Below are 23,371 nucleotides of genomic sequence, written 5' to 3' on the forward strand. Positions count from 1 at the left end.
TCATTCACAGCAGTCTTAAATGTTTAGATTCATGTTCAGTTTGAAACTGTGGAGGATAATAGAATTATAGATTCTGCCTTCATTTGCATTACGTCTTGGTGTTGTCACTCCTACTGAAAGACAATGAGTTTAAAAGAGCAAGTCTAGTACTGGCATCTTATCAGCTGATTCTAAACTGGTCAGAAGGTGTTGATTAATTTTTCTTTGACAGTACTGAAGCCGTCACCAGTGTATATTAACGGGCTTTTTCAAATACGTTATGGTTTCTATAGCAACAGCTCATCCAAAGAGAGCTGTACAATGGTTGCTTCCACCTTATTACCTTTCAGAGCAATATGTGAAATTGAAATTTGATACAACATGAAATTAATCTGAATGAAACACATAAGATGTCATAAAACCAACATAAAACTGGTGCAGACTTTAGTAAAAAAAAAAAAAAAAAAAAAAAAAAACAGCTTGAAACTTTTTGTCGTGTCATGCTGTAAAGTCTGTAATGTACTGAAAGCACTGCAGCTTTATATTTATGCTGAAAATAATTTCTGAGCTGAAACACACCCTACTTCACTGTTTCATCAACGCTCCCTTTCACAGTTGACATGTGCACTTTGGTGCCAGATGCTGAGCAAGCGTTTAATCACATTTCTTCCCGTCCTTTAGATACAGAGAGGTTTTTGGTCCTTCGCTGTGTTTATGTCTTTCTTCAGAATATTTTTTTTCATATGTTGAAAGTGCACTTTGTTGAGCTGTTGCTTGGTGACACAAACCTTCTTGGTGATAAAATGTGTGTGTGTGTGTGTGTGTGTGTGTGTGTGTGTGTGTGTGTGTGTGTGTGTGTGTGTGTCATTTTCAAAGCACTCCTCAAGATTACACACATTACACCAATGTATTTGATAATTTCCAGCCTTCTGATATAGCGTTTGCTAGTATTTCACAAAATCATACACAATTTTTTGTAACCATTCGTAATATGTTTACATTGTAAGCGTAATTCTCCAGTATAATAAAATATATAATAAATGTAAAATATTAGGATGAACACTAAGACAGAGCGAATTGAAATGTAAAGGATATAGTGCACAAATAAAAGCTATAATATTTCTACACAGAATTAAAGATAATACAGAAGATACAGAAACATTTTAAAGCTTAATTAAAGATTCAGTAAAGAATTAATAAACGTTTTTGTTTTTTATTTACTGATGTATGGAGGCATGGAGAGAGAGAGAGAGAGAGAGAGAGAGAGAGAGAGAGAGAGAGAGAGAGAGAGAGAGAGAGAGAGAGTCTGTACAGGATGATATCACTATAATTCTGTAAATGCACTGGGAGGAGGAGGAATGGTGAGGGATGACATCAGAATATTAATGAGATGCGACAGGACTCATCTGCGCTTTCTGTCACTAGACCACACCCACTCACACCACACCCATTTTCTGGAGATGTACATTGGGCAACTGTCCATATTTATTTTGTTCCTGATATACACACACACACACACCCCCCCCCACACACACACATACACACACATACACACACACACACCCGTGGTCTATTTGGTTTGTTCTGTTTTTGAGGGCCATGTAGGAAATTAAAGTCCAGCTGCTCATGCATGACAAGCATGCAATATTTTGCTTTGCTGAATTAATTCTCTGCATTTCAGGGTGGATTTGGTTGGAAAATTCACTGCTGTTACATAATTTGACACTTGGTTTGAGTCTAAAATCACCCAATTTTACCCTAAAAACAGTTTTTCAGAATGACTGCCATCTATTTCATCATTTACACATGAAAAACATCTAGCAGTGAAGATTTAATCTATAACGTTAGGACTGGCTTCTGTTGGAGACAAAACGAGGGTCAAACTGTTGACCTTCTGAAACCTGTTTGTAGTAATTTTACATAGACTATATGTAGGTTATACTTTGTTTATATCCTGAATTTATATTAAAAATGATCACCAAACTAATGTTGTAGTGAGTTTTGACGTGTCAAATATCCTTACGCTTCAGAAAATGAATGATGACGCATGGGATTGTTGTGGATGAAGCCGCCCGGAGACCGTCATGCCTTCTTTTGAACCAATGTTGTGTCAGTCAGCTGTATGGTCTGGTCTTTATCAGCAATCAGGTCTGCACTGAAGTCAGATTTTACGATGACCCATTAGTTCCTCAGGAGTTCTCGGTTGCACTATTATAAACTGTTGTAGAAATGACATTATTTACATTTACACTATTTACTACAGATTGTCACCCAAATGAGGATGAGGGTCACTTCTGAGTCTGGTTCCTCTCAAGGTTTCTTACTCGTATCATCTCAGGGAGATTTTCATCGCCTCTGTCGCCTCCGGCTTGTTCATTAGGGATAGGGAGAGATATATAATATCATGGATTTTTAAGTTTATCTTTTTAAAATTCATTTTATTAAACTTTAAACTTTAAACTTTGTATTATTAAACTTTAATTGTATATATTCATTTATTTATTTTATCCTTATTTTTTCCTTAATTTTCTTCTTCTTCTTCTTCTTCTTCTTCTTCTTCTATATTTATTTCTTTTTCTCTCTCGTCTGTTTCTATGCTTCTATAAAGCTGCTTTGAGACAATGGGAAATTGTTAAAAGCACTATACAAATAAATAGAATTGAATTTAATTGAAAATGAGTATGATAATATGTTAACCAGAGAGTTTTCATGCTAGGTCTTGAATAGCTTTATTTAATACTCTTTACTTTACTGAAATACCATATTAGCTATTTAGGACAGATTAGCACAAATTATGTACAGTACATATTTTAAATCTGTTATCTCTTTTTAAATCTTTTTGTACTCTTGCTTTATTAAAAAAAATAATTCTAAGCAAATAAGTCATTTAAACAAAGTTAAAAGAGCTTGTATTTACAAACAAAAACAGAAACCACACACTTATGCACTTTATAAATATAATGTAATGCATGGTGTCAGGGACAGTTTATTGGGTTAACCGGCTGTTTGACGTGATCCGACACGTTTATTCTCCCATCACACGCGTATAGTGGCGCGCGAGCGCGTGCTCGCAATCCTCACTAGGCTTGTAGCGCGTGCGAGATGTTTGTGGACGTGGTAGTGAACTTCCATTTCACCGAGACGCGATTAGATCAAACCCCGGCCGAATCTTTATATAGGAAACACACACACACACACACACACGCACACAAGCCTCAGACGCGCGAGCGTTTTCTCATTTCCTCCGAGTCAAGAAAGCAGGCGCGTGGTCATAATAAGGCAGGTTTTTATTCGACTCGACCCTTATAGGTGGGTCGTAAAGGAGGCTATTTGCATTGTAAGTGCATATTTAATGAGGCGATCGAACTCCGGGCCAGCAAGAGATCTTTGGCGGAAAAAGCCGAGTACTGCCGAATGTTCAATTAACTCGCGACAGGGTTTATATCCGTGTGTCGTGCGGTAATTCATACACACACACACACACTCCCTCTCTCTCTCACACACACACTCTCTCTCACACACACTCACATACATACACTCAAATACACACACACACACTCTCTCACACACATACACTCACTCACGCACACACTCACACTTACACACACACACTCTCTCTCTCACACACACACAAACTCCCTCTCTCACACATACACACTCTCCCGCTCTCTCTCTCACACACACACACTCTCTCTCTCACACTCACATACATACACTCACTCACACACATACGCTCAAATACACACACACACTCTCTCACACACATACACTCACTTACGCACACACTTGCACACTCACATACACACACACTCACACACACATTCACACACACACACACACACACACACACACACACACACACAGACGGTGTTCCTTTTGCTCCCCTGACCGAGCGCGCGCACACACACACACACACACACACACACACTCACTCTGTCTCTCTCTCTCACACACACTCTCTATCTCTCTCTCTCTCTCTCTCTCTCTCTCATACACACTCTCTCTCTCTCTCTCTCTCTCTCACACACACACACACACACCCACACAAGGTATTCCTCCTGTTCCCCTGACCGAGCGCGCGCACACTCACACAGTCTTCTCCAACACGCGCGTGCGACTCGTTTCTGTGTCCGTCTGTTATTTGACCGGTTTTCTCTTCATCACCTAGTAACTCACTCCGTCATTTCTCCTTTCTTTCTTTCTAATAATCATCCCTAGTTCCATGAGCCTCTACCTGTATAATCAGCGACCACCAGACTTCTGAGGTGAGTAACGGAAACCTTTATAAACCGAGTTTACATCCCGGTGGTCAGTTCAGACCCCAGGACAGGAAGTGATTATATTATATAGTGTTTATTGGTGTTTATTAACAGTTTATTGTAAAGGCGCGTGCAGGTTTAAATGATTCTCTGGCGTTGGAATTTTGTCTATTATTCATTGTCTAACAGCTTAATCATTACAATAGAAATAAACAAAAAACATTTTCCTATGAAAACCTGAATGTTTGAGACGCTTTTTTAATGTCTAAAGTAGACATTTATCCAGTTGTCATGGTGTTTGTGGTGTTTACTTTAGCACGAGGGCATTTTTTTGTACACTTTAAAGTGCGCGTGCTGGTAAACTGTTATAATAACTAAAATATATTACAATAAAAGTTATTTTTTTCGACGGATCTTGACAGATTTCATTACTCTGTTGTCTAAATTGAAATTGAACTGTTGTCATTTAACAGCTGTCATGATATTTGATTCAGGATTTTGTGTCCTCGTGGTCTTTAGAGTCCCTGCTGTCTATCAAACATTTGGGAAAAATATGTTTATATAAAAAAATACATCTTTATTTACACTTTTGTTAATTAATTTATTATTGTCTTTACTGTCAGCATCTTATAATTATTTATTTATTTATTTATTTATTTATTTTAAAAAGTCTAATCAGTGAAGAGTTAAAAAAAACTTTTAGGATGTTTGTGTTTCTGAATCTGTTTAAATTTAACTTATTGTGTTTAAAGTGTTGCCTTGATTTTCAACACAATATATTACTGCAAAAAGTTTTAATTGTGGATCGTGGAGGTGACGTCATGTTGTGCAGTTTTTGTTATTTATCTAAATGATTGTTTGATTGTAATGAATTAATGTCAACATTCTACATGGATAAAGTTTTGTTACTATACGGTGAGAATAAGAATACCGTAAAATTCTGCACAGTTTGTTAATTTGAACATTTAATTCAGGCAAAAGATTCTCTGAGAGATCTGAAGAGCTTATAAATGTGGTTAAGTGCCTTTTTATATTCTGTGTGTGTGTGCACGTGTGTGTGTGTGCACGTGTGTGTATTTCTACCCTCCTGTCATGGTCATTCATCAGATGAAAAGATGTCTAATCCATTAGTCTCTCACTCTCCCTCAGAGAGTCTCCCCCACTGTGTGTGTGTCTGTCTGTCTGTCTATCTATCTTTAATTACAAATGACACGGACTTCACTAAGATGATATATAATTGTGAAGCTCAACATTGAACAAGGTTTTAGTTACACACAGGTGTACATGCTGCAGGTGAGGCTGCAGGTGAGGTTGTATATTGAGGCTGTAGGTTGTAAAAGGGTCAGTAGATGCTGCTGTAGATGAGGCTGGTGAGGTTGTTGAGGCTGTAAAGTAGACTTCAATTGATTCTGTAGATGAGGCTGCCGCTGGTGCTGTAGATGAGGCTGCCGCTGGTGCTGTAGATGAGGCTGTAGATGAGGCTGCTGCTGGTGCTGTAGATGAGGCTGCCGCTGGTGCTGTAGATGAGGCTGTAGATGAGGCTGCCGCTGGTGCTGTAGATGAGGCTGCCATTGGTGCTGTAGATGAGGCTGTAGATGAGGCTGTAGATGAGGCTGTAGATGAGGCTGCCGCTGGTGCTGTAGATGAGGCTGTAGATGAGGCTGCCATTGGTGCTGTAGATGAGGCTGCTGCTGGTGCTGTAGATGAGGCTGCCACTGGTGCTGTAGATGAGGCTGTAGATGAGGCTGCCATTGGTGCTGTAGATGAGGCTGCTGCTGGTGCTGTAGATGAGGCTGTAGATGAGGCTGGTGAGGTTGTTGAGGCTGTAAAGTAGACTACAATTGATTCTGTAGGTGAGGCTGCCGCTGGTGCTGTAGATGAGGCTGCCGCTGGTGCTGTAGATGAGGCTGCCGCTTGTGCTGTAGATGAGGCTGCCGCTTGTGCTGTAGATGAGGCTGCCATTGGTGCTGTAGATGAGGCTGCTGCTGGTGCTGTAGATGAGGCTGTAGATGAGGCTGCTGCTGGTGCTGTAGATGAGGCTGCCGCTTGTGCTATAGATGAGGCTGCCGCTTGTGCTGTAGATGAGGCTGCCATTGGTGCTGTAGATGATGCTGCTGCTGGTGCTGTAGATGAGGCTGTAGATGAGGCTGCTGCTGGTGCTGTAGATGAGGCTGCTGCTGGTGCTGTAGATGAGGCTGCCACTGGTGCTGTAGATGAGGCTGCTGCTGGTGCTGTAGATGAGGCTGTAGATGAGGCTGTAGTTTGAGGCTATAAATGAGGTTGTAGACAAGGCTGCATATGAGGTTGATGAGGAATGTGAAACTGATTTAAAGCATAAATTACATATTGACTGGACGGTTTGTAAAGTGTTTGTGCATTAAGTTATTTCAACATTTCATCTCACATTTTCCTCATAAAGGAGTCACTGCAGAGAATTACACAGATCACACACACACACACACACACACACACACACACACACACACACACACACACACACACACACACACATCTATTTTCCATCCATTTCCATCTGTCAACACAGCTTTCTTATTTTCATATGAAAGACCTTTGTTTCCTTACACGCACACACACATGCACGCACACACACACACACACACACACACACAATGAGCTGTGTTGAAACCAGGAGAGCCTGGTAAAGACATCAGAGTTCTGCTCCAGAGCACATAAGGATTCATTTTCATAAATTGTCCCACAGCACACACACACACACACACACACACACACCCTCTCTCTCTCTCTCTCTCTCTCTCTCTCTCTCTCTCTCTCTCTCTCTCTCAGAGTTTGTTCCCTTTTTGTTCTAAAGATTTATATTCAGTCTCCCATATACTTTCCCACTTTGGTTTGGCAGGAGAACATACACGCATCTGCTGAGAACTTTCTACAGTCTGGGAAGGAAGTGTGTGTATGTGTGTGTATATGTGAGTTTGTATGTGAGTTTGTGTGTGTGTGTGTGTGGGGGGGGGGGGGGGTCACAGCCCATCAGTCTCCTTGCTTCCTTCAAAGACTTGTAACTCCACCTACTGTCTGCTTTCCATCAGAATTTCCTCTGATACACCACAGGACAGAAATTCTAAACAGTATCATTATGTTTTTCTGGGAATTCTTATGAAAATATTCTGAATGAACGCATGCAGTTGAGTCCATCCTTTTCACATGTGTATTTTTTCCCAAGAATCTTAACAGTAAACGTTCAGAAAAATCGGGAATTCAAGGAACGCACAAGAGAATATTGGATTTGGAAAGAAAAAAAAAATAGGAGACAAAATTGCAGTAGTAACAAATACAAAGCTTCTTATAGAGAACTTGCAATTAACTAGAAATAATAAATGAAAATGAAACGAATTTTTTTTATTCTGTTCTGCTTTATGCTTGCTCATGGATCTCTCGTTGCTCTGTGATTTACCAAGACGGATTTAACAAACGTTGACTTTTGCTGAAAGCATGTATAAATAAGTGCACTGTGTTTTGTCTTCTCTGTAAAATAAACTGCAGCAAGACTTCTTAAAGACAAGACATAAATTATACGAACGTGAACGATGGTAGAATACAAACATGTACAGAATGGACGTTTTTTGTATTTTTTAATATATTACAAATTTCAGAGCTTTAAAAAAAACAAAAAAAACGTCCACTTAGAATCGAGTCAAAAGATTTGGTTTACAAAGGCTAATCTTCTTAAGCTAGCTAGTTAAACACAGATTAAATGTATACTAATGAAGCTAACATCGCTCATGACGTTTTTCGATGTGCGTCTTAACATCGTACTTTCTGATATTCTGGTTCAAAAAAATTTTAAACCTTCTGAACTTGTTTGTCGATCATCAAGAGATTTAAACAGCGTTATTGTGGCAAACCAAACTGAGTAAATCATCCTTAAGCCAAGTACAACCTAACCCTCTAATTTCTTTCTCTCATCCAGGACATTTCACCTTCTGTTTATTTTCTGTCCTGCATTGAAACGACAGACTTTCTTCTAGCTCATAAGTAAAATTAGTTCAGGAGAAGCGTTTTGTTAGGATTTTCCGTTGCTGTGTGATCTACCAAGACCAACTCTGCAAAACGTTGGCTTTTGCTAGAAGCGTAAATAAGTAAGTCTGCTCTATTTCTTCAAATCTCTCTCCACTTTCTGATCGATTGGCTTGCTGGAGTTGCAGGGCTTGCACGTCTCGTACAGACGAGTGTCAGAAATCAATCTAAACAACTTTAGGATTGAGCGATAGAACAAAAAAAAAAGAAAGAAGTGATGGGGGGAGAAAGGGCTTGACAAGGAAAGGGGTGTGTTTTGTCATTCTCAGGCATTTTAATCAGGGATTCAACATTTGTATCATCCATCTTCAATGTTGCTTATTATCCTGTGTCTCCGTCTTCAATCTCTACACAGGATTGTTGAAAAACTACAGGCGAGCAGGTAAAGAACTTCCTCTTTCACACCTAAGCTAGGTCAAGGGTCATAAGGTCATGCCCTCTGTGTGAACCAACATGTTCCACACGTTCCCTAACAAATCCAAGCCGCATTCCCCAGTCTCACTGGAGAAGACCTACTCGCTCACTGCACACTATGACGACTTCCAGGAAGTGAAGTATGGCAGCCGGTACAGCAGCAATGGCATGAGTTTGACACTGGGTGGGTCGCTGGATCGTAGTGGGCGGTCCCGGGGTGGGGTAGCAGGCGGGGTCAGTGGGAATAAGCCTCCCAGTACTGAGAGGTGGAGTCACCGTGAGATCTGCCTGCTCTCTGCTCTGGTGTTTGCTGGTGGCGTGTGCGTGATCCTGGGCTGCATGCTGGCACTGAAGTTGGTCTGGCTGGACGCTCAGGACACTCAGTGTGTGCGAGAGTGTGGGACGGTGCGGCGTTCACTGCTGAGGGCTACTCGCTTCGTCCAGGCCAATGTAGATGCCAGCGTGGCACCGTGTCATGACTTCTACAGCTTTGCATGCGGTGGCTGGTTAAGACGACACGCCATTCCCGAGGACAAACTCAGCTATGGTGTCATCACGGCCATTGGAGAGCAGAACCAGGAGAAGCTACAGCGCCTGCTGGAGGAACCGGTCAGAAGGAAAGGATCCAATAGTGCTGAAAGAAAGGTTTGCCCCCACATGCACAAGCGCGCACACACACACACACACACACACACACACACACACACACACACACACACACCAAGTGTTTTATTTCATTGTTTATCAAAAGCTAATACAGAAATTCAGTATTATGTTCAGTGTACATGTATTATTCAGGAATACATTATTTAAACTGAGACAATCATTTTTTTGAAGAAACAGCCATATGAATATCTAACCTATCTAAATGGATTATAATACGCATAATAATGAAGGCCATAAAATTTGCATATGTGACATTATTTTATTCAAATGGTAAGACTGCATTGAACATCACAGCAGCCATTGAGCTAAGGTCCATATCAGCACACAGGGTTATGATCGCAGCACCAATCAGTTTTAGAATCATGTTTAAATTTGTGATGTGTGTCAGATTTTTTTACTTGCGTCATAAGAGGTTTTGTGTTTAATTGTTTATACCGTTTATATTTTTAAGTTATTACTCTATAATATAATTTCAATAAAAAAAAATTAAAAAATTGTGGTTTATAAGAAATATGCACTTCCTTATTCAGACATATGTTTAATTACTTTCTGTTTTTTTTAATGATAGTCTGTTTGCTGTTCATTCATTTACCTTGGATCCAGGTGAAGGAGTTTTATCGTTCCTGCGTCAACATCCAGGAAATCGACCGGCTCGGAGCCGAGCCCATGATGGAGGTGATTGACAGCTGTGGCGGGTGGGACTTGGCTGGAGCACCGCCTGGTGGTGCGGGCTGGGAAAGTGGCTCCATACAAACGAGACCTGACTTTAACGAGATGCTCTATAGGACCCAAGGGCTGTACAGCACAGGCGTCTTCTTCTCACTTACTGTTAACGTGGATGATAAAAACTCGTCACGCAATGCCATACGAGTGAGTGCGTACGTGTGCGCGTACGTGTGCGTGTACGTGTGTGCGTGCATTTGTGTCTGCATGTGTGCGCGTGCGTGTGTGTGGTAGACTGTTCTAGTATCGACTACTGTATACAGGAACCATATTCAATTAACATAACCTTGAATTGTGTGTGTGTGTGTGTGTGTGTGTGTGTGTGTGTGTGTGTGTGAAGATTGATCAGGAGGGCCTGACGTTGCCTGAGAGGACTTTGTACCTAAGCCAGGATGAGGACAGTGTGAAGGTACAGCACATGTACAAATGTGTGTGCATGTGTGTGTGTGTGTGTGTGTGTGTGCGTGTGTGTGTGTGTGTGTGTGTGTGAACACTTACCATGGTTTTTACTATATTTGGACCTTTCCAAAAGCTGGCCATTCCTGTTTCTTAGCTCTATAATGGATGCTAATGTTGTATGTAACGTCATTACTGTAACTCATTTCCATTAGTTTTAATCCCTCTATTCTGTCCTCTGTGTGCTTACTCGTTCTTTATTCCATCTCTTTAGCTCTCATAGCCATCTGTCACTTTTTCTTTTTTCTTTCTTTGAGCTCATACACCAAATCGATTGTGTCAGATGTGTGTGTAGGGCACCAGCTGATGACATCAGCATGAGTTAATGATGTCACACCTGCGCCCCCATACAGCTGAGGTCATGTGTAAATCTGCCATTTCACACTGATTGTTTTCACTTTACAGTAATCAGTGTCAGTGTGATATTATATTAAAGTTAGGAATGACGTAGCGTAGTAATGATGTCATATCTAAACTGTTGTCCCGTGGTCATGATGTTAGATCCTAGCAGCCTACAAGGCGTTAATGGAGCGGCTGCTGAGCATGCTGGGAGCTCATAATGCCACGGTGAAGTCCCGTGAGATCCTGGACCTTGAGATGAGACTGGCTAATGTAAGTACATCAGAGCTGTTTTTTTGGTGGACAGTGTTTACACTGAATTTGGGGTGAAGCTGAGGGTTGTTTTTGCAGTATGTTATTTTTGGTGTGGGCTTTCACTGGCAGAGTAGTTACAGGGGAGGGGGTGATTTAGGGTGGAATTGTGCTTGAGGAGAGGATGTTCCGGGGTGGAGGTTTTTTGGGGGTCAGGGCTATTATAGGAGTGGGGCTGTTTTAGGTGTAGGGCTGTTTTGGGTATAGGGCTCTTTTGAGGTGGGGAAGTTTTGAGACAGATACTGTTTTTGGGGTGGGGTGGAGCTGTTTTGGGGGCAGGGCTGTTTTTGGGTGGAGCTGTTTTTGGGGGCAGGGCTGTTTTTGGGGCAGGGCTGTTTTTGGAGTGGAGCTGTTTTTGGGGTGGTGCTGTTTTTGGGGTGGTGCTGTTTTTGGGGTTGAGCTGTTTTAGGGGCAGAGTTGTTTTGGGGGCATGGCGGTTTTTGGGGGCAGGGCTGTTTTTGTGGGCAGGGCTGTTTTTGGGGTGGAGCTGTTTTGGGGTGGAGCTGTTTTTGGGGCAGGGCGGTTTTTTGGGGCAGGGCGGTTTTGGGGGGCAGGGTTGTTTTTGGGTCGGAGCTGTTTTTGGGGCAGAGTTGTTTTTGGGGCAGGGCGTTTTTGGGGTGGAGCAGTTTGAGGGTTATCTGTTTACACTCATTGTTGAAGCATAATCTTTTTACAGTCTCATTTCTGATGTGTTGCTTTCAGATCCTTTATTCTCTTGTAGTTTGTCATTTCTATAAACGATTATATTTGTTTTCTGTCAGACTTGATTTAATCTAATTTATCTTAATAACTGTACATTTCTGTGGCATGTTCGGTATCATTCGAAGACATATTTTGCATTTTATATTATAAGTTGTGATTTCAGTAAGTAGGAAACAGAATTGTTGTGTTATTTTCCTGAAGGACAGCATTAAGTCGAATTCTTTATAAACTAGACGCTATAATTAGACGCTGAGAGGAAAATGACTTTCCCAACATTTGAATTAAATTTGCTTGTGTTTTAAAACCAGTTACATTAACTTTATGAACTGGAGTCTGTTATTTCTGTAAAAACTAACACACATTTAATCTGCTGTTGGTTTTAGGATAGCAGCAAGGTTTTTTCCTCCAGGACTAGCAAATATACTAGTTTATTAAAATGTGTCAGGAATTTAATCTCCACTGGTAAACCTAATTGTCAGTTTAAATGACTGTTCTCCTTTGTGTACTTCTGCTCGCTGTGATTGCTTTTGCCAATGCAGAGAAATCCGATGCCTAGTTCTTTTTGGCCAGAATGAGGAATTTGATGGTGCGGCTTTTATCTCCGTGATCTGCTTTATCTTTTTCCAGATCACTGTGTCTGAATTTGAGGATCAGAGAAAAGATATCAGCAGCATGTACAATCGCATCACACTGAAACAGCTCCAACGCATGGCTCCTGGAGTGAGTACACAAACACACACGCACACACACACACACACACACACACACACACACTATTATGCACAAATACACACACAAAAACACATGCACGCCAGACACACACATACGTGCACAGAAATATGTACACATGCTCATACATACTGTACACACACATGCTCATACACACACATATCTGCACGCAAATGCATACACAAACATATACATACACATACACACACTTACACCTTACATACACACATATGTTCACCGAAGTATTTACACATGCTCATATACACACAAACACACACACACACAAACACACACACACACACACTCTAAAGATCAAGAGCCTTGGGGGGAATTTGATTGCGGTAGAGAGATAGAGACCAAGCAATAGAGAGAGATGGAGAGATGGAGAGGGAGAAGAAAACATAATTTGATCATTTCTGTAAAACCCCAGAAAACCAAAACCTAAACCAATTCAGACTACAATCAGACTAAATTCAAATCAACAATAAAAAACAACCAGCATACATTTGACTTCCTTATTACAAGCCAAGAACTCAGAAAATACAACAACAGCCTTAAAGCCCAACAGAGCAGAAAAGCCTGTGGAAAAAAAAGCTCAGTACAGAGAAAAGTAACCTCAGGAAGATCATCTGTTGTGTACTCAACACTCAGCTATTAACATCCCTAACTGAACACAACGCCCTGCTCTAAAGTCATCCAAATTTTATTTTAATTATCAAATGCCTTTTTTTTTTTTTTTTTTAGATACTTTTACCTTTTATCTTTAAATGTCATTATTACCATGATTATTTTGTTTCTTTATTCCATGCAGTGCTTTGGCAATAGTGTACAATTCATGGCAATAAAACTGTTTTTGATTTGATTTGATTTGATTTGATTTAACTTAAAAAGAGAGACAGATTTAATGAGCAAGCAAGAATTAGATAGAGAGAGAGAGAGAGAGAGAAAGAGAGAGAGAGAGAGCACGCACATGTTAATTTGTCTGAAATTTAATTGTGTTTTTTTTTTTTATTATTAAGCCAAGTACAGAGGACTTTCGACTGAATGAACATAATAGAGTTAATGATGCAGAAAAAGTCTGTGTTAAAGAAACCCCTTCTGTAATAATGTTAATTATTTCCTACCGGCTTCTCCTTAAAGTTCAGTCTGACATATGATTCACTTTTCACCAAAAGTTGTCATATATGTTGTAAATTAGTTCCGAATTTATAGCAGTCACCAGTGGTTTAAAGGCTCCAGCCTCAGGGAGCTGCAGATCATTTCAGGAATTAATTCATTAAGTTTATTCGCAAGTTTTATCTTGATTTTATGATTCTTATCAAAATAATCACTGGGACATAAAACTTCAGTCAGCTTGCTGCGTGTCAGCTTTGTCCAGCCAACCGTAACCTAAACACACTGACACTGGAGACTCCTTCCATAAATGTAAAATACAAATCTTCTTACTGTACATTACATCCCTGTCAAGGAACTGTTGCTATAGAAACGACAGAGTTTTAGAAAGAGCACACTGAGTATAAATAAACCCGTGAGTTGCAGCCGCACTAATGTCAAAGCTGATGTTATGGAGGAATGATCAACACCTTCTGACCAATCAGAGTCGAGAATTCAGCAGCACTATGAGACGCTCCGTCCCGATTTTAAGGCTTGCCATGTCCAGTTCTCTCACCATTTAGATTTCTGTAACATTTTTCAGATGACTTTCAAACTCGAATGAAAAAGAAACCAACTCCAGACACACACACACACACACACACACCACTCCGGCCAGCGTCATGCACGATCGATCCAAGTCGAGCCGATCTGGAAACGCTCGAGAGGGCGAGTTACATTTCTTAAAAGCTTGGCAGAGACGCCAGTCCCAAATGAGCTATGAATCAATACAACCATAATTGAAATACGTCCCAAAGTAATTGGAGTTTCTTTATAAATTCAGGCAGAAAATGGTTTTTGAGTCTAAACACTACATTACGATAAGAGGACGTTTATGAATGTTTATGAATGCTTTCTTGTTCTTCCTTTTTTTTTCTTTTTCCTTTTCTCTCTAGTTACACTGGAAGCGGCTGCTGGATAAAATATTCCACGATAATTTTTCAGAGGAAGAAGAGATCGTGGTCCTGGCCACAGACTACATGTACAAAGTGTCTGACATCATCAAGACCACATCAAAAAGGTATACAATAAAATAGAAAGAAAGAAAGGAAGAAAGACCAGAATAAATATTCAATAATTGTGTATGATATTGATCCACTAATGTGTATAAAGTATTCAGTTTTATGTGTGTGTGTGTGTGTGTGTGTGTGTGTGTGTGTGTGAGAGAGAGAGAGAGAGAGAGAGAGAGAGAGAATGAGTCTGGTTGCATTTGTGGTTCCACTGTTGTGTGACCCCTCTGCTGAAGCACAGCTGATTAGTATCGACCCATGACGCCCCCATTTAACCACACGCACACACACACACACGCACACACGCACACAAAAGCAAAGATAATACTCAAGCCCAAGAGAGAACACTGATGTTAGTCAAGTCTTACGGGTGACTCCTGGACTCTGGGGACCTTGATGTGGGGTGTGTGTGTGTGTGTGTGTGTGTGTGTGTGTATCTGGTTGACTGACAGTTATTCAATACTGACTATTATACCATCTGTCTCTGTTCATTTTTTTTTAAATGTAAATACAAATTAACTCAACTCTTAGTGTGTGTGTGTGTGTGTGTGTGTGTGTGTGCGAGTGGGGGCGATGGGGGGCATTGAGTCACATAAACTATCCTAGGAATTAAAATACAAAGAGAAAAATTCTTTATAGCCATCTGGCTACAATAAATATATAAAAATAGATATTCATTCATCATCCCACAATCAGGTTTATTTTGTAAAATGAAAATAAAAATGGCAATAAAATACTAATAAAGATAAACTACAAACATAAACTGTCTCGAACTGCACAGAACAACTCGGCTAGAATGTGAAAAGAAAAATTAGAGCATTTTCTTATCTTTCCTAATCAATTTAATATAACAATAAAATTTGTATAAACTTATTAAAATCACAGTGTTACTCTGCATTTATTTCTCTCTCTCTCTCTCTCTCTCTCTCTCTCTCTCTCTCTCTCTCTCTCTTTGTTTCTCTCTCTCTCTCTCTTTCTCTTTGTCTGTCTCTCTCTCTCTTTTTGTCTCTCTCTCTCTCTCACTTGACACGCGGCAGATCAAAGTTACTTTCTCTTTTTCAGCTTCTTTTATTCACTTCTATAATAACACATCATGGCATGTAATATGCACACACTGAAACCTTCCTTCATAATCACTGTTATTATCATCACCATGGCGATGCCTGGCGCTCCAGCCAATGGGCTTTCATCTGTGCGACTTGCAGGTACAGAAGGAGGGATGACTTTTGTGTCTTTAAGTTGTTCTTTTTCCTCTTTTATCCCCTTCTTTCTCTCTGGGCAGCACATCGTCGTGAGCCTCTCGGCAGGTTTCTTTCTGAATAATGCTGAAAAGTTTTTGGTTTTTTTTTTTTAACTTTCTTTTCACTTCTTCCTTCACTTTGTTTCCTGCTGCTGCTCAGTGCTGTGATTTTCTTTCTCTGGAGCAAAGACAAGGAAGAAAGTGGCATCTTTTAATGCTGACTGCGAAATAACATCAATCGCGACTCGCTAGCAGCGCTAACTACACAAATTGTGTGAATGCTAGCAGGACCTTTAAGCTAAATCAGTATGCTAACAGTCTTTAGGATCACACTTCAGCCTTCCCCACGTTTGATCTTACTTTATGCTTGTATCACAGAGCAGGAAATTTCTTCTATACCCATGTGAGCATTCTGAAATGACAGGATGTAAAGGATCAAATTACAGAGCATGATATCTTCTGCATAAACACCGGGCTTGTCAAAGCTAATTTGCATTAATTATATAACAGCATTTTCTACCAAGTTATAATTTAATGCCGTGCTCTTAGCATAAGTAACCCTAGTTATTATATATATATATAAAATACAGAAAGTACAAGATAAAGTGAATAATCACTGAAAAAACAGATCTACATAAAATCGAACAAATGTATCTTAAGAATCACAAGCTGAAACCTAGAAATGTGAACTGACAATGAATGAAACTCTATAACAAACATTACAAAAAATATATCAAACACTCACACAAATACTACAGAAGAATTCAATTCGATATATTTCTGTAAACTAAACTAATTAAAATAATGAATAAACTAAAGTTAACTGAAACGGTTTATATTAAAAACAATGTACTAAAAAGAGTTGTTCTACGTTTTACTAACACACACGTGTGTGTTTGTGTGTGCATGCATTTTTGTGTTTGTGTGCGTTTGTGTTTGCGGGTGTGTTTGTTTGTGTTTGTGCTTGTTTGTGTTTGTGTGTGTGTTGACATTGCAGTGACCCAGTTAATTTTAAAGCCTCTTAAATCTCACCTCTTTCATTTGTTTCTCACTTTTATTCCCAACTTTTAATTTTAGCCCTGTGTGTGTGTGTGTGTGTGTGTGTGTGTGTGTGTCCTGAGTGCTAATGTGATTTCTGTCAGTATGCAGTCTATTTGTGGGTTTTTTTACAAACATGTCTGTGTCTGCATGTATGTCAGACTATATATGATTGTGTGGTGTGTGGTGTGTGTGTGTGGTGTGTGTGTGTGTTTGTATGTGTGTGTGATTTAGCTCAGGCATTCATCACATGCTTTTATGCATACTAGATAACCAGATTACCCAGAATCCCCCACCTGTGTCAGCCATTGCTGTATTAGACACGTTCCTGTAATACGTGTGATTAGACTTTCCATTGCCACACACACACACACACACACACACACACACACACACACACACAGACACACACTTTTCCCTCTGACTTTTCCTCTTTCTGTCTTTAATATTCTCACTCTACTTCCTATTTCCTATCTCTTTTTTCTTACATTCTCTTTTATATCACTCTTTTCCTATCCCTCTCTCACTTTTTCTTTTCCCCTCAATTGATCCATACCTTCTCTCTATCTGTTTATATAAGTATGCATTTATCACACAACACAAAGCATGTTCTTCTTCTGTTTTTCGTTCCTCCTTCCAACCTACAGTATACCTTCTATCATTTTTCTCTACATTATATCTTTCTTTTTCTGTTCTCCTGGTTTAAAGACAATGTCCCCTCTCCTTTTCATCCCTCCATCCCTCCCTTCCCTCTGAATTGAGTGGGCTGTGGAAGTGCTTTGTTGGCACAGGAAAACCGGCATCGAGCCAAGAAAAAGCACATTTATGATTAAAATGCCGTCTGCGTGTCAGAAGCGAGGGATGACATCACGGTGTAAGAGCCGAGCCGAGTGCCCGAAAGAGAAAGAGAGAAAGAAAGAGCGAGAGCTTGTTTTGTTCGCTGTGACATTTTCCATCTGTTTACATCCTGGGGTAATTAATTAGGACTTAATCTTTTTAGAGCGTTTAGACGCTCATTTGGCTCGGCTCTTTTTTATAGTGCATTAATGAGATTTTCACCACGCTGCTGCTGAATCCTGTGTCCTGATTGGTCAGAAGGTGCTGATTAACGTTCTCTAACAGCAGTTCTGAATGTAGTGCAACTGCAAATCACAGGTTTATATGAACACGCTTGTTCTACTGTGTTATAGTTTCTATAGTAACAGCTCATCCACAGGGGTGTGTACACACTGTACACGCACCACTTAAAATAAACAGATTCTGAAACACATATGAATGTCAATGTGGCGAGATTTCATTTATTTTCTTTACCAGTTTATAGAAGGAGTCTCCCGGGTCAGAGTTTTGTAACAGTCACAGGTAAAACTGTAGCTTTAAGTCTTGTATTTAGACTGATAAAGTATAACGACATTCTTTAATAAATGAAAAAAAGTGGTGTAAGAGAAATACAGCGCTTGACATGCTGTTAGAGGAAAATAATCCACTTTAGGTTGATAACAGTAAATCTGCTCAAAGTTTTATTCTTTAACTCTTTTTCTCTTTCTCTCTCTCTGTCTCTCCCCCTTTCTCTCTCTTTCGCTTTCTCTCAGGGTTTTGCATAACTATATGCTGTGGAGGATCGTGGCAGCGCTCAGCGAACATTTATCCACAGGGTTCCGGAGCACGATCCACGAGTTCTCACGTGAGATAGATGGAACCGAACGACAGCAGGAGCTCAACCGGCTGTGTCTCAGTCAGGCCAACAAACACTTTGGCATGGCGCTGGGTGCACTCTTTGTCCAAACTCACTTCTCCACTCGCAGCAAGGCCAAGGCATGTAATGGGGGCACAAGCAGGCAGAGCTTATGTTACAGTTTTATACAGCCAGTCACATATGACATCATCTAGGTAGATTTCAGTCTCAGCAAAGGTGGCTAGGCCTGGGTGTGACAGTCTTTGTGAAAGAGGTGTGGCCTCTGTCAATAAATTGGGCATGGCCTGTGTATGTCTGTCTCTGTGAAGGTGTGGCCTGTGTGTGTCACTCTCTGTAAAGAGAGGGCGTGGCCTGTGTGTGTTAGTCTCTGTGAAGGTGTGGCCTGTGTGTGTTAGTCTCTGTGAAGAAAGTGTGGCGTCAGTGTCTGTGAAGGTGTGGCCTGTGTGTGTCAGTGTCTGTGAAGGTGTGGCCTGTGTGTGTCAGTGTCTGTGAAGGTGTGGCCTGTGTGTGTCAGTGTCTGTGAAGAAGGTGTGGCCTGTGTGTGTCAGTGTCTGTGAAGAAGGTGTGGCCTGTGTGTGTCAGTGTCTGTGAAGGTGTGGCCTGTGTGTGTCAGTGTCTGTGAAGAAGGTGTGGCCTGTGTGTGTCAGTGTCTGTGAAGAAGGTGTGGCCTGTGTGTGTCAGTGTCTGTGAAGAAGGTGTGGCCTGTGTGTGTCAGTGTCTGTGAAGAAGGTGTGGCCTGTGTGTGTCAGTGTCTGTGAAGAAGGTGTGGCCTGTGTGTGTCAGTGTCTGTGAAGAAGGTGTGGCCTGTGTGTGTCAGTGTCTGTGAAGGAGGTGTGGTGTCTGTGTCAGTGTCTGAGAAGAAGGTGTGGCCTGTGTGTGTCAGTGTCTGTGAAGAAGGTGTGGCCTGTGTGTGTCAGTGTCTGTGAAGGAGGTGTGGTGTCTGTGTCAGTGTCTGTGAAGAAGGTGTGGCCTGTGTGTGTCAGTGTCTGTGAAGAAGGTGTGGCCTGTGTGTGTCAGTGTCTGTGAAGAAGGTGTGGCCTGTGTGTGTCAGTGTCTGTGAAGAAGGTGTGGCATCAGTGTGTCAGTGTCTGTGAAGGAGGTGTGGCCTGTGTGTGTCAGTGTCTGTGAAGGAGGTGTGGTGTCTGTGTCAGTGTCTGTGAAGGAGGTGTGGTGTCTGTGTCAGTGTCTGTGAAGGAGGTGTGGCCTGTGTGTGTCAGTGTCTGTGAAGGAGGTGTGGTTTCTGTGTCAGTGTCTGTGAAGGAGGTGTGGTGTCTGTGTCAGTGTCTGTGAAGGAGGTGTGGCTTCTGTGCAAGTCACATTAAAGAAGACGTGTCCCACATACCTGTCTTGCTCTCAAGTCTTTTTGTCAAACACACCTCTAGTGTCTTTCTTCTGCCAATTTTTATTCTTATCTCATCTCGTCCTTCTTATCCAGTCTCTGTGTCTCTGCACTAATCCCTCTCTCTCACTCCTAATCCCTCACCTTAATGTGATCTCTTCTTCCCTTGTTCCCTTCACTCTCCCCTCTCTTCTGTTTAAAGCTGTCTCTACCCTCCTCCTCTTCCTCTATGCAGTTCTTTGATAGAGAGATAGAAGGATAGATGGAAGGATCAACACAATGTGGGATTTTCTGGTTTATGTATCAGACTGTTTGAGGTCACCGTGTTGTCACGACCAAAAGATGTCGTCTGTTACTGAGAATCACATCAATATTAGAAACAGAGTGAAATAAATTCCTCTCAAATGAGATTTTGCAGTCAATTAGTCAGCCCTTAACGCATTCACGGTTTCTGCCAAATGCTAATGTTTTACAGAAAAGTCTTCTTAATAAATCATTTTCCTAAAAGAAGTGCTTAAAAGAACATTTATTATCATAAGATTTTTATCAAACATTATTTTTTGGCCAACTGGCTTTTAGCAATTAGCCAGAAATATATGATGGGACACTAAAAATATATGCGCTCTAGCTACAGTAGTGTCTCAGACGCTTCTGACCACAACCCAGAGAGTGACTCGTGTCTTATTGTACTTATTGTAACAAACGTATATGTGGGTGGGGCCTGAAACTAATCATAGTAAAATCTCAGCCTTGCAAAGAAACTGACAGAATGTGAGTGAGTGTGGTGCATTATGAGCAATACACCCCATCCATTGCTGGTTGGTTAACAAACCTCAAATTAATAATCAAGAATAATTCTATAATAATCACACCTTTCCCTTTTTTAAACTTTACTTCATTGTATTTTCTGGCTGTGGTTTGCAGGTACAGGAGCTGGTGGAGGACATAAAGCACTCTCTGGATATCAGACTACAGGAGCTTGACTGGATGGACGAAGATACCAAAGAGGCGGCGAGAGCCAAGGTAGAGAAAAACGACTTAATTAACATATGGACACTGCCTTCAGGAGTGTTTGGGTGTGTGTATGTGAGTGTTCACAGGAGGTGAGCACTATCGTGCGCTTTTTCTGTTTTCCTTTTCACTTTTCTTGATACAGCTAGTCTCTTTGGGTTAAGTAAAAAGAACAGAGATTTAATTATAAGTTTTTGTACTGAAAGTGTGGTTTATTAGTCAGGTAAGTGAGTCAGGTGAGTGGTAGCAGGGCGGGAGCGAGATGGCGTCCCTCACACAGAGGGTGGCGTCACCTGTCTCCCTTAGTTATGGCGTTGCGTGAGTGCCAGCCAAAGGTTTGAGTGTGGAGGAAGTGTCACTGGGAATAGGGAAGGAGATCAGTAATGAAAACATATCGTCTGCTTCTCGCATGAACAAATGGGTGGTTTTTGTGAAGGAGGAGAATCAGATGAGACACCTGACCAACACCGGCATTGTGGTAAGTGGTGAATTTCTTTCACTGCTGATTGCCCCGACTGTCCGGGTAACTGTAGCTTACGTGCCTCCGTTCATTCCTAATGAGGAGATAGAGCGAGGGCTAATGCGATACGGAAAGTTAGACAGCACGATTAAAACAGTTCCTCTAGGCTGTAAGGATGGAGGATTAAAGCATGTCATGTTTTTCAGGAGACACGTGTTCATGTTCTTAAACCAACAGGAACCGGATGTGTCTTTTAGAGTGGTATATAAGGGAAGATCGTTCATACTGTACGCTACCACAGGACACAAAGTGTTTTGAGTGCAGGGATTTTGGACATAAGAGGTTAGCATGTCCACACAAGGCTCATTCCTATAAGGGGCAGCTGGGCAGGGTAACGAGGGGCAGCTGGGCAGGGTAACAAGAGGCCAGCTGGGCAGGGTAAAGAGGGGTCAGCTGGGCAGGGTAAAGAGGGGTCAGCTGGGCAGGGAAACGAGGGGTCAGCTGGGCAGGGAAACGAGGGGTCAGCTGGGCAGGGAAACGAGGGGTCAGCTGGGCAGGGAAACGAGGGGTCAGCTGGGCAGGGAAACAAGGGGTCAGCTGGGCAGGGAAACGAGGGGTCAGCTGGGCAGGGAAACGAGGGGTCAGCTGGGCAGGGTAACGAGGGGGAAGCTGGGCAGGGTAACAAGGGGCAGCTGGGCAGGGTAACGAGGGGGCAGCTGGGCAGGGTAACGAGGGGATCGCTGTAAGCCTGAACACTGAAATGGTGGAATAGGAGGAAAATTGTGTTACATTTACATTTACAGCATTTGGCAGAAGTCTCTATCATTTGATACATTAACTCTGGGTCACTAGGTTACATACTTAAGATAACACGAGTCTAAAACCTTGTTCAAGTTTTGAGTGTTGTGAGTGAAGATGTTGAAGTTGGTGGTAGTGGTGGTATAACTGGGGACAGAGAAGACAGGCCAAAAGGTGAGGACATTGTGGATGCAGAAATGAGGGATGAAGACACGATATCTGAGGTTTCTGATGTTGGGTCACAGTCAATAGAAGACACATACTCTCTCGAAGACATTAATGATTTTCTGGATGTAACATTCTGCAAAGTGGTTGAGGTGAAAGACTTTTTTCCAGATGTAGACAAATTCATAACATCAGCAGCACTGTTACAAAAGACAGTTAGCCATAAAGGTCTGGACAAAAAGAAAAGGTTTGGACTGAAAAAGATGGTAACGAAACTAAGGAAAAACAAAGTAAAATAAAATAGTTGAATGGATAAATCACATCTGGTGTCTTTTTTATTTTACTGTCTCCTTTCTTCTCTATCCTTTATTTCCTTTTTCACATGGAGGTGTTTAAAATTGGAACATTAAACATTAATGGGGTAGAGACAGGAATAAATTAACAATGGTTAATAAGTTTATAAGTGTTAAAAAACTCAATGTAAACTTTTTACAAGAAACACATACTGACACTGATAATGAAGTAGAATGGGGAATGTTGTGGAAAAGGAATATGTCCATGAGTCATAGGACAAGAAACAGTGCTGTCTAGTTAAAGGAAGATTGATACTTACACACGTAGAATAAAAAGCTACTGTTTTTATATCTTTTTACAAAAAAAAAAAAAAAAAAAAAAGGTATTTCAAAGAACCTCAAATGACCTCAAATGATACTTGGAGAAATAGACATGAAGGGGTAAGACATGAAGGGGTAAGACATGAAGGGGTAAGACATGGCTTAAGGTAAATGATAACAGGGTCAGTGGAGCAAAGTTAGACAGGTTTTATTTAAAAA

General features: G+C 41.1%; 1 protein-coding gene across 1 annotated transcript in view; it reads left to right on the forward strand.

The window, feature by feature from the left end:
• Positions 1-8,744: 8,744 nt before the first annotated feature.
• Positions 8,745-23,371, forward strand: part of LOC132858065 (endothelin-converting enzyme-like 1) — a 37,834-nt gene continuing 23,207 nt past the window's right edge. The window contains exons 1-8 of the mRNA XM_060888240.1: positions 8,745-9,350; positions 9,975-10,241; positions 10,435-10,503; positions 11,052-11,162; positions 12,531-12,623; positions 14,681-14,805; positions 18,662-18,884; positions 21,029-21,127. Coding sequence (XP_060744223.1) covers positions 8,745-9,350; positions 9,975-10,241; positions 10,435-10,503; positions 11,052-11,162; positions 12,531-12,623; positions 14,681-14,805; positions 18,662-18,884; positions 21,029-21,127 — 1,593 coding nt within the window. The remainder of the gene's footprint in view (positions 9,351-9,974; positions 10,242-10,434; positions 10,504-11,051; positions 11,163-12,530; positions 12,624-14,680; positions 14,806-18,661; positions 18,885-21,028; positions 21,128-23,371) is intronic.

This window comes from Tachysurus vachellii, chromosome 15 (genome assembly GCF_030014155.1).
Source record: "Tachysurus vachellii isolate PV-2020 chromosome 15, HZAU_Pvac_v1, whole genome shotgun sequence".
In the NCBI taxonomy this organism is placed as follows: domain Eukaryota; kingdom Metazoa; phylum Chordata; class Actinopteri; order Siluriformes; family Bagridae; genus Tachysurus; species Tachysurus vachellii.